We start from the raw sequence: 12,638 nt of genomic DNA on the forward strand, positions 1-12,638 counted from the left end.
GAGCGCTGCTCATCCTCTGTCTGTTACTCTCAGTTTCTTCTCTGTATGTTTAGCGCATTTCTGTCTTTGCCAGAGGTGTGCAACTCCTCTGCCCGTAGTGCGTGGATCAGTTTGTGTTCTTTGAGTGCAAATCCGTTTGTTCTTGTTGAGCACAGATCCTATTCATTTCTGTCCCTTAAGCGCAGTTCAGTCTCTGACTGTGGAGCGTATTTTCACCTTTGCCTGTTGGGCACTGTTTCACCTTGTTTGTCAACCCCAGCTCTTCTCTGCGGGTTGGATACAGTAACTCTTTGGTTGCTGTGACATACCGCAGTTTAGATTGCTAGACAAGGCTGCCTTTTCTCCTGTTAGCTACCATTCCTGTGGCACCTTTTCTTACCATAGCCTCTTGGTGGCTGGCGAGAAGCTTCTCCATTGCTGGAGTTTGAATTTGTCTTTGCTCCTTTTGTTATCTTGGCTCTGTTATCTTGGCATCCCTAAGTCCAGAGCGAGCTGGTTTAAGAGTACTCTCTTTCTATGGTGGTATCTTGGTATGCTGCTGCCCTTTTCTTCATAGTTCTCCTGGTGAGACAAGTTCTCTGGTTAGTTGCTTCTCTTGGCTCTGGGGTCTCTTTTTGTTCTGTGGAGTTTGATTCTCTCAGTAGGCGCGGGTCTGGGTGGTTCCTTGGCCTTGCTTCCTTTTCTTCTATAAAGTGTGGCGCACTGTTTGGGGTTGCATACTCCTAGTACTTGTTAGGGTCGCTTCCTCCGACCATCTTGGACTCAGGGCGGACCGGCAGGTTTGGGAGTTAGTATCTGTCCTGCCACGGTTTGGAGAAGTGGATCCTGGTCTAGGAGAGATGGTTCTTCTCCTTCTTCCTTGGATTCGACTGTTGCCTTCCTTCCAAGGGGTGGGGGGTCCTTTGGCATGAGTATCTTTGCTGTTTCTTTTGTTACTCTTGGGATAGGGTTCATAGTTTTTCTTTTGCTCAGGATGTTTGTTTTACGTCCTTCGGCTTCAGTTCCTTTTCTAGTGTTTAACGCTGTTCCATTTTGGTAACCTGGTGGTTCGGATATTCGAATTCTTTTCTGCTGATCAGTTTTTGCTGTGTGTATAGCTTTGCTGATTTTCAACATTCTGCATTCTTATTTTCTCCTGCCCTGTTTGGGAAACTGCTTTGCTACATCCCATTAGTCTGGACTGGTCTGGTATAGATGACAAGGAAGGAAATATTATGTTCTTACCTGATAATTTTCTTTCCTTTAATCATACCAGACCAGTCCAGATGCCCTCCCTGGCTAAAGTCTGTCAGAATGTTGTTTTCTTTAGGTATCCCTGGCTGTTCTACAACACTTCAATACGGTGGGATGTCCTACAGCATTGCCTACTTCATCTTCTCTACTCAATCTCCTGCCACTTGTTGTTGTGCCAGCTCTGTATGACTCCTGTTACTTGGGATCACGGAGTTCTTTCCCCGGATTCAGGGGTAGATCGCTATGTGCTTGGGCAAGCTCGGTATGGACCATTCCCTCCCACTTACTTTACTGTGAGGGGAGGTTGCAGTGAGGTTCTGCAAATTGGCTCCAAGAGTTTTCCTGTTTGGTGTTAACTGTGTTTTCTTCTAGACTTAAGGGCACCATTGCTTGGCTATTTGAAATACTGAACATTCCAGGCTGCACGATACCCTTAAGGGGCGGTTTACTTGGAACTATTTTCTCTGTCTCCTTCCACTGGTAGATGGACACAACCCATTAGTTTGGACTGGTCTGGTATAATTAAAGGAAAGAAAATTATTAGGTAGGAACATAATTTTTCCATATTTGATTCCACCGGCAAAGGTACTCAGCAATAGCACTTGTTCTACAAAAATACCATATATTTGTTTTCTACTCTAAACATCTAATTGACTGGAAAATAAACATCTGCATTTATAGTTTATATCAGGCTACACAATGCTAACTGAATTGAACCTGTGGGTGATGTTTCAGGGTGTGGTCGGTAACATTAAGAGTGGGAAGTCAGCACTCGTCCATCGGTTCCTGACAGGATCGTATGTGGGGTTGGAAGCACCAGATAGTAAGTTAACACATGATATATATAGTAAAGCTAGAAGATGCTTTACATCTCTGTTCTAGTGCTATAAATCATTTGTCATCCAAATACACTTTAAAATTCTCTGTATCATTTGGCTGTGAGAAAATAGACATGAACAGAGCTCGAGTTCTGGAATGACTTCCTAGGACTATGCCCTTATGAGAAGCTGCATCAGCAGCATGGTTTATATAAAAAAGTTTTCCAATTTAACATTGAGATCTGCCTTGTCCTCATTGCTCCTTGTTTGTGAATGAAAAGAAGTATTGCAAATTCTCTGTGTTGTCCTGTTACTGTCTGGAGCCCAATTCTTCTTCTGACAGTTTTCATTTAAAAATGTGTTTATAAAATTTTTGGTCTACACAATGCTGTGTAAGTGTGTTCACCTGATTACAATATGCATTCCCAAGGAGGTTACAGTTTATGTGAGTGCAGTGAGGATTAAGTAACTTTGCCAGGGTCATACAGTCAGTGAGTAGAGAAACCTGCCTGGGGTCTTATACTTTGCAGCTCTGATCTTTGACCATTATGTTATACCACCAGCTCAATGAGAGTCATGTGGCAGGTTTTCCAGCTCCCATCCTAGTGCATTCTTCTAGATGACAAGAACCAGATTACACTGGAGCTGAGAGTTATAAAGCAGGGACTGAGTGGAAAAAGGTGTATCCAAGGAATTATAGACTAGGATCAGTACATGAAAAAATATGGAACAAATCAAATACCATATATGCTTGTCTGTAAGGTGAGAAATTTTGACTTCAAAATTCCATCAGTAAACCAGAGTTGTCTTATTTGTGGGTCATTCTCATCAGTGCCTTAGCCATTGCTAGCTTTATGGAAGGTAGACAGTCTGTCAAAAAATTTTCCAGAGTCTTCTGGCGGCGCACCGTGCATGCGTGGACCGGTTTCCCGCCTGTCGCGCGAGTCCCTCAGTGCTTTTTTTTCCGTGTCTGAGGTGACACGGCTTTCATTTTTCGCTGTGTTCCTTTCAGACCAGGAAGAGTCTCTGAGCTATTGTTTATTTTTTCTTCTTCTTTTATTTTGTTTTTCTACAAAATTAAAAAAACAAAAACTAGAGGAGTTCCTTTATTTTCTTAGTATTAGTCACTAGTTTTAAGTTTCTTTTCTTTTGCCGCAGCCGTTCTTTTAGGCTGCACGGTCGGGTTGTTTCCCTTTTTGTGCCTTTTTAATTGGCATAATCGCTTCCTTTAATTTCACAGATGCCATTTTTCCGTCCATGTCATCAATGACACACAGCGGCTTTAAGCGTTGTACTCAATGCAACTGGACCATCTCGGATACCGACCTCCACGTGTAGTGTCTCCAGTGCCTTGGGCCCGATCATCTTGCAGCTGCTTGTAAGCTGTGCCCTTTGATGAAAAAACGGACCCAAGTGTTTCGGGAGGCTCAACGAGAAAAACGTTTTGTGGATCAGTCCGGTCCTTCGACGTCGGCATCGGTACTGTCGACGTCGTCGAGGGAAGCATCGACTTCGAGAGCACAGGTGTAATGGCTGCTGAACGACCACATCGCGCTGGGAACAGCAAGGCATCGAGTGGATCTCCACCTGTCTCGAGGCCTACTGCTATGCAGGCCCCCCGGGACCGCCCTTTGTCGGACCGGGCCCTGAGGAGTCGTGAAGATTCCACGTCCTCCTCTTCGGTACTGAGGAGTCTTGATGACGGGCGTCGAGCGAAGGCTAAGAAGCACTGTCATCAATCTCCTTCCATGCGCGGTACCGAGAGCTCCAGGGAGCCGAGGGATTCGGTACCCGAGAAACGTTGTCGCCGAGAGGACAGCTCACCCTCTATACAGGAGGTGCCGATGCGTCGGTCTTCTGGCAGCCTGGTACCGGCTCTCGAGCCCCCACAGATTCTGCCACCGGCTCCTGCACCAGCCCCACAGCCTTTTCCGATGGCAGCCCTTCTTCTGGAGTTTCTGGAGGAATTGCTGCACCAGTCTGCCTCGGTACCAGGGGTGCTTGCGCCTTCTGCACCGTCGGTTGAAGCGGCATCTGGTCCTTCGCCTGTGGTGAGGTCCCCGACCTCTGTGTTGCTTGCGGCATCGGCTGCCACCCGGGTCGACTCTCCGATGTCGGCGGAGGAAGCTTCGCCGCAGTCCAGGCAGGGGTCGACTTCTTGACATCCCCCTCAAGGCCGTCGCTCCTCGACGTCGAGACAGGCTTGGGTTCGGTCTGCTCTTAGAGAGCTTTTGTCCGATACCGAGGATGAGCATTCGTGGGAAGAAGAGGAAGATCCCAGATACTTTTCTGAAGAAGAATCCTATGGGGTCCCCTCTGATCCTACTCCGCGCATTAAGAGAAGGATGTCTCCTCCTGAGAGTCTTTCTTTTTCCTCCTTTGTTCGGGAAATAAGGATATTCCCTTTGCTATGGAGTTTGTGGATGAGCCCAGGGCCGAGATTCTCGAGGTCTTGGATTATCCTTCTCCACCTACAGAGGTTGCAACGGCTCCTTTGCATAACACACTCAGGGAAGTTCTTATGCAAAACTGGTCGTTCCCTCTCTCTAATCCAGTGGTCCCCAAACAAGCTGAGTCCCAGTACAGAGTCCATGGAGAACCGGTAATGGTGAAGTCTCAACTACCTCACAATTCCATGGTGGTGGATTCTGCTCTCAGTAGAGCCAAGAGTACTAGGGACTAAGCCTCGGCGCCCCCAGGCAGAGGACCTTGGATTCTTTTGGGAGAAAGACGTACCAGGCCGCTATGCTCACAGCTAAGATTCAAACATACCAGCTCTACACGAGCATCCACTTGAAGAACTCGGTGAGGTTGAAGCGCTTCCCCCGGAGCTCACCGAACCTTTTCACCAGGTGGTCAGGCAGCAGAAGGCGTGTTAAAAATTCCTGGCCAGGGGTACTTAAGACACTTTTGATGTGGCATCCCAAGTAGCTGCTCAAGGTATAGTGATGCGCAGACTCACCTGGCTGCGCGTCTCTGACCTGGATCATAAGACCCAGCAGCGAATGGCGGATGTTCCTTGCCGGGGGGGGGGGGGGGGGAATAACCTTTTTGGCGAAAAAGTAGAGGATGTGGTCGATCAGATCAAGAAGCACCATGATGCTATGGATTCTCTCTTCCGCCAGGCATCTGCTACCACCTCCTCATCTAGGAGGTTTTCTGGAGGGAAGAGGAGTGCTCCCTATTCCTATAATAGGCGTAGGTACACTCCTACTTCTCGGCAGCCTACTCAGGCTCAACCCCAGCGCGCTCGTTCCCATCAACGGCATGCACCTAAGGCCCTACGGCCTCCCAGCAAAAGCAAGGGATGGGCTTTTGACTGGCTCTAGTGCAGCATAGCCTCAGAAAAAGAGTCCGTGCCGGACGACTTGCCGGTCGGGGGGAGGTTGATGTTTTTTTCACCAAAGGTGGCCTCTCATAACCTCCAATCGGTGGGTTCTTCAAATAGTCCGCTCAGGATACACACTCAATCTGGAATCCAAACCTCCAAATTGCCCACCGGGAGCTCATTCTCACAGCTCCCAGCACAAGCAGGGAACTCTCCGCCCTTCTAAAGGCCAGTGCGGTCGAACCCATTCCACCAGGGGAAGAAGGGCTGGGATTCTATTCCAGGTACTTCCTTGTGCAAAAGAAAACATGGAGGATGCGTCCCATCCTAGACCTAAGGGCCCTGAACGAATTCCTAGTCCGAGAAAAGTTCAGGATGGTTTCCCTCGGCACCCTTCTTCCCATGATTCAAGAAAACGATTGGCTATGCTCTCTGGACTTAAAGGATGCCTATACCCACATCTCGATACTCCTAGCTCACAAGAAGTATCTTCGATTTCGGTTGGGAACTCGGCACTTTCAGTACTGTGTACTACCCTTTGGTCTCGCGTCTGTGCCCAGGGTTTTTACAAAGTGCCTGGCAGTTGTCGCATCATCGCTACGCAGACTGGGAGTGCATGTGTTCCTTTATCTCAACGATCGGGTGATGAAGAGCACCTCAGAGGCAGGCGCTCTACAGTCCATGCGGATGACTATTCGATTGCTAGAGCTACTGGGGTCCGTGATCAATTATCCCAAGTCCCATCTAGTCCTGGTTCAAAAATTGGAGCTCTGTTGGACACCCGGACGTCTCGAGCTTATCTTCCCCAGACAAGGGCAGATAATCTCCTGGCCCTTGTGTCAATAGCTCGAGCATCTCAACAGATCACAACTCGGCAGATGTTGAGACTCTTAGGACACATAGCCTCCACAGTTCATGTAACTCCCATGGCACGTCTACATATGAGATCAGCTCAATGGACCCTAGCTTCTCAGTGGTGTCAGGCCACAGGGGATCTAGAGGATATGATCCATCTATCCACCTACTTTTGCAGTTCCCTTCAGTGGTGGACCATTCGATCCAATTTGACCTTCGGACGTCCTTTCCAAATTCCTCATCCGCAAAAAGCGTTGACGATGGATGCATCCCTCCTGGGGTGGGGAGCTCATGTAGATGGACTTCACACTCAGGGAGCTTGGTCCTTTCAGGAAAAGGATCTTCAGATCAACCTCCTGGAATTACGAGCGATCTGGAATTCTCTCAAGGCTTTCAGAGATCGCCTGTCCAACCAGATCATTCTAATTCAGACAGACAATCAGGTTGCTATGTATTACACCAACAAGCAGGGGGGCACCGGATCTCGCCCTCTGTGTCAGGAAGCCGTCCGGATGTGGTTTAGGGCGCGCCATCACAGCATGTTTCTCCAAGCCATGTGTCTGGCAGGCATAAACAACAGTCTGGCTGACAGGTTGAGCAGGATCATGCAACCTCACGAGTGGTCGCTAAATATGGGTGTTGTCCACAAGATCTTCCGAGCGTGAGGCACCCCCTCGGTGGATCTTTTTGCCACTCAGATCAATCACAAAGTCCCTCAATTTTGTTCCAGACTTCAGGCCCACAACAGACTGTCGTCAGATGCTTTTCTCCTCCATTGGGGGACAGGCCTTCTGTATGCGTATCCTCCCATACCTCTAGTAGGAAAGACTTTGCTGAAACTCAAGCAAGATCGCGGAACAATGATCCTGATTGCTCCTTTTTGGCCTCATCAGATCTCATTCCCTCTTCTTCTGGACTTGTCCTCCGAAGAACCGTGGAGATTGGAGTGTTTTCCGACCCTCATCTCTCAGAACGAGGGGTCGCTTCTACATCCTAACCTCCAGTCTCTGGCTCTCACGGCCTGGATGCAGAGAGCTTAATAATTGCTTCTTTAGGTCTCTCAGAGGGTGTCTCCTGAGTCTTGCTTGCTTCCAGGAAAGATTCCACGAAAAAGCGTTATTCTTTCAAATGGAGGAGGTTTGCCGTCTGGTGTGACAGCAAGGCCCTAGACCCTTTTTCTTGTCCTACACGGACCCTGCTTGAATACTTTCTACACTTATTTATTTATTTGTTGCATTTGTATCCCACATTTTCCCACCTATTTGCAGGCTCAATGTGGCTTACATAGTACCGTGTTGGCGATCGCCAATTCCGGTATGGGAAATACATTGTGGCATTGCGTTAGTGACCAACTCCGCAAGAGTTCACCTTAGTGCAATTAGTGCATATCATCAACGTGTAGAGGGTAAGCCTATATCTGGACAACCTTTAGTTTGCTTCATGAGAGGTTTGCTTTTGTCAAAGCCCCCTGTCAAACCTCCTCCAGTGTCATGGGATCTGAACGTTGTTCTCACCCAGCTGATAAAAGCTCCTTTTGAGCCACTGAATTCCTGCCATCTGAAGTACTTGACCTGGAAGGTCGTTTTCTTGGTGGCTGTTACTTCAGCTCGTAGAGTCAGTGAGCTCCAAGCCCTGGTAGTGCATGCACCTTATATCAAGTTTCATCATAACACAGTAGTCCTCCGCACTCACCCTAAGTTCTTGACGAAGGTGGTGTTGGAGTTACATCTGAACCAGTCAATTGTCTTGCCAACATTTTTTCCCCATCCACATACCCGCCCTGGTGAAGACAAGTTGCACACCTTGGACTGTAAGAGAGCATTGGCCTTTTATGTGGAGCGGACAAAGCCCTATAGGCAGTCTGCCCAGTTTTTTGTTTCTTTTGATCCCAACAGGAAGGGAGTTGCCGTCGGAAAACATACAATTTCTAATTGGCTAGTGGATTGCATATCCTTTACTGATGCCCTAGCTGGGCCAACTCTAGAGGGCCATGTCACGGCTCATAATGTCAGAGCCATGGCTGCTTCAGTGGCTCATTTGAAGTCAGCTTCTATTGAAGAGATTTGCAAGGCTGCAACGTGGTCATCAGTCCACACATTCACATCTCACTACTGCCTTCAGCAGGATACCTGACGTGACAGTCGGTTTGGGCAGTCGGTGCTGCAGAATCTGTTTGGGGTTTAGAATCCAACTCTACCCTCCTAGGCCCATTTTTGTTCTGTTCCAGGCTGCACTCTCTCTTAGTTGTATTTCTTTTCAGGTCGATCTCTGTTATGTCCTCGCCATTGCGAGGCCCTATTGACCAATGTTCATTGTTTTGAGTGAGCCTGGGTGCTAGGGATACCCCAGTCGTGAGAACAAGCAGCGTGCTTGTCCTCGGAGAAAGTGAAGATCCTTACCTGTAGCAGATATTCTCCGAGGACAGCAGGCTGATTGTTCTCACAAACTCGCCCTCCTCCCCTTTGGAGTTGTTCGTTGTTCTCCTCTTGCTTTTGGACTACACTGAGGGGCTTACGCAATGGGCGGGAAACCAGTCTGCGCATGAGCGGTGCGCTTCGCTCGCATGCCAGAAGACTCCGGAAGATTTTTTTAGATTTTGCTAGCAAAATCTTGCGATCCTGGGCCGACGTGGATGTCGACACAGTCGTGAGAACAATCAGCCTGCTGTCCTCGGAGAATATCTGCTACAGGTAAGTATCTTTGCTTTTCTTCCTGCTCATAATAAGACATACCACATGCTGGCCAAAATAATTATTAGGAAGAAAGGAGAAAGAAAAGTTGGAACAAAGGCCATGGTTTCCAGAGACTGGAGCACACATTATCTTGAGTTGAAACAAGATTTTATTGGAAATCAAAAGCAACACAATGTCGTGTTTCGGCCGAGTGGCCTGCATCAGGAGTCTGAAACAATATATATACATATAAATAAATAATATAAAACATATATATAAATAGTATAAAACATATACATCAAAACTAGTGTGATTTAGTAACGTAAAATGTGAAGATGATTCCATGTGCTGTCAGAAAGTCTAGGTAAAAATGGTGATGATTAAGTCTACTGAAAATGACACCCAGATCTAGCATACACAGTAAAATACAAATGAGGGTAGGCATTAACAGACAATGAGGGGCATTTTCGAAAGAAACGTCCAAGTTGCGATTTGGACGTCTTTGTAAATCGTCCAAATCCGGAGGCGGGGAAAACCGTATTTTCGAAAGAAGATGGACGTCCATCTTTTGTTTTGAAAATACCGTCAGAGACGTCCAAATCCAAGGAAGTTCTTAAATTTGGACGTCCCTAGATTTGGACGTCCTTGGAATTTGGTTTTTTTTTGGGGGGGGGGGGGGGGGGGGCTCAGCACACAAGGTAAGGGAGTTATGTTCCTTGGAGAATTTTATGAAGTCCACTGCTGTGCCCCCTAGGGTGCCCGGTTGGTATTCTGGCATGTCAAGGGGACCAGTGCACTGCAAATGCTGGCTCCTCCCACATCCAAATGGCTTGCATTTGGACGTCTTTGACTTTTGGCGACTTTCAAAACCAAAGGTGTCCAAGTCAAAAATATCGAAATGCAAGCCATTTGGACGTGGGAGGAGCCAGCATTTGCAGTGCACTGGTCCCCCTGACATGCCAGGACACCAACCGGGCACAGGGGGCACTGCAGTGGACTTCATAAAATGTTCCCAGGAACATAGCTCCTTGTGTGCTGAGCCCCCCCCCTCAAAAAAACCCAAACCCACTACCCCCCAACTGTACACGACTACCATAGCCCTTACGGGTGAACGGGGGCACCTATATGTGGATACAGTGGGTTTGTGGTGGGTTTTGGAGAGCTCGTTGTTTCCTCCACAGGTAGGGGGGGTATGGGCTTGGGTCCACCTATCTGAAGTGCACTGCAGTACCCAGTAAAACTGCTCCTGGGACCTTCATGCACTGTCATTGACCTGAGTATGACATCTGAGGCTGGCATGAAATATTTTTAAACATGTTTTTTGAGGGTGGGAGGGGGTTAGTGACCACTGGGGGAGTAATGGGAGGTCATCTCAGAGTCCCTTTGGTGGTCATCTGGTCATTTTGGGCATTTTTTTGTGCTTTTTTCGTAAAAAACACACATCCGTGTGAAAACGTCCAAATGTTCGTCATGGACGTCCTTGCCTTTTTTGATTATGGGTCAAAGACGTCCAAGTGTTAGGCACGCCCAAGTCCCGCCTTCACTCCGACACGCCCCCTTGAAATTTGGACATTCTTGCAACAGACTGCAGTTGGAGACGTCCAAAATTGGGTTTCGATTATACCGATTTGGACGTCTCTGGGAGATGGATGTCCATCTTCTGATTTATGTCGAAAGATGGACGTCCTCTTTCGAAAATGAGCCTGAATGTGTACTAAATATGACGTAACATTGTGCATAACTTATGAAATGAGAACCAAAATAAAAGAAATGTGCAATTAAATTGATAAATGTATAAAAACAAATAATTAAATGTGTAAAAACAAATGATCAAAGCAAGTGGAATTTTACCGACCTGTGTTTAAAAAATAATCAAAACGTCTAATAATAGAAATCATAAAAACCGTAATAAAAACAGTGAGAGTCTGTGAAAATGAAAACAGAAGAAATAGAAAGTTACCACAGATATATACAATATGAAACGAGTGCAACAATGTAATGGATATATGACTGGTAACATCTGTGTTTAAACATAGCGTGACTGGGATATACAGAAACTAGAGAAGTAGGCAAGTGAATACATGAATAGTGATATGAATAAAAATATACTGTGAAACGTGATGAAAACGTGATGGAAGTATAAAATTAATGAGGCATAATGTAATTAGAACGTCTGAAACCGCTTAAAAAGTCAGGACCTGATATCCAAAGTACACATACATAAAATGTCTAAACAGTGTTGTTTAGCTAGCATATAAATTGGCAAAAAAATCAAGTCTCATGTGATTGCAAAAACAAAGTAACAATTGAGAGAGGAATGGATGCGCAAAGAAACCGAAAATGAAAAGTGGATATCCATATTGTGCAAAAATAACTGACTTACCTTTAGAAAGACCGTTGGTCGTGTAATAGTACTGAATGCTGGGATTGTAAATCTTACAGATAGATAGGCAGCGGCAGGTAAAAACTGCCTTATGAACAAGAAACGGCGCCAAAAAATAATAATGAGAGGATGTGACGTCTGCAACTATGTATACCAGAAATGAGGACCCAAAATTTAAAAAATAATAATTAAGATAAAAAAATATGTGCGAGAAAACAGCTCTGCGGGATGCAACTGAGAGGTGAAAATAAAATGGAATGCCAAAAAGATGTAAAAGAAAAAGTAAGTGACATAAAGATGAGTGACATGAAGGTGACCTGAATGTATGATGTAGGCATATGTAACTCACAGAAAAAAATTCAAGTATGGGAAAAAAATAAAAATGTGTTATGTACTGCGGTGGGATGCAGATCGTGACGGGAAATAAAAGTTGAAAAAGTACCATGTTGATAAAGCGAAGCAATGCCTAAACACAACAAAAATAAAAAATGATGGAAAAACAAAGGGGGACGGGGGAGGGACTGAAAAGAAAACTCGAATAAAAACAAAAAAGGAAAGTGTGAATGAGAATCCACAACATATACCGACACAAAGGTGGCAAAAAAGAAAAGAACAGCTCTGAAAAAAAGGAACAAAAAGTAGAAATAGAAAAAACTGAGAGTTTGATGTGGAATGTTATGTAACATTAATGGCAAGGGTCCGAAAATGAGGTGACAGAACATTTGTAATATATATATGGGAGTGGTTGGGTGCAGTACAACTAATGCTAACCAAAACGGAAAAAAATTGCACTCCAAAATAGTGATATAATAATGTCAAAAATTGGGACAACTGGTAATTGAAGATACTTAGAGACCATGATGAAAATGTAAGTGCAATGTATATATAAAAACAAGATATTGAATTGTAACGTCAATCTGATGTACATAATTAGAGGACAAAACTTAAAATGTGGAAACGATGTCCCCTATGATAATAAATCACTCCTTATGATGAAATATATATAAAACAAACATTGTGCTAACAAATGGTGATCAAAAGAATATAATCCTAAAACATTACTTATGGCAATACCTAATATACATATAAAAAAGTATAAAACATGAAATAAAAATGTGTCACTTAACAAAAGATTCTTATTACAGTACACATTAAAAAATAATAAAACCATATATAGTGCAACACAAGCTATGCGGTAAACCTTTAACATGTATGTAAAAATGTGCAATAGGTGAACAAAGCTTAAAAAGTATATTAAAAGATATAAACAATGTATCTAAACTAAGATCAATATATAATGAAGAGACAGTGATATTGACATATATATATGAGAACTAATTATAGCATGA

The 12,638-nt window shown here is 45.2% G+C and overlaps 1 protein-coding gene across 1 annotated transcript in view; it reads left to right on the top strand.

Moving 5' to 3' along the window:
• The window catches only part of AGAP2 (ArfGAP with GTPase domain, ankyrin repeat and PH domain 2), a 503,122-nt gene that overhangs the window by 134,205 nt on the left and 356,279 nt on the right, over window positions 1-12,638 (top strand). Inside the window, exon 3 of the mRNA XM_030196588.1 lies at window positions 1,969-2,056. Within this exon, the coding sequence (XP_030052448.1) occupies window positions 1,969-2,056 (88 nt within the window). The remainder of the gene's footprint in view (window positions 1-1,968; window positions 2,057-12,638) is intronic.

The sequence above is a fragment of the Microcaecilia unicolor genome, chromosome 3 (assembly GCF_901765095.1).
Source record: "Microcaecilia unicolor chromosome 3, aMicUni1.1, whole genome shotgun sequence".
Classification (NCBI taxonomy): Eukaryota; Metazoa; Chordata; class Amphibia; order Gymnophiona; family Siphonopidae; genus Microcaecilia; species Microcaecilia unicolor.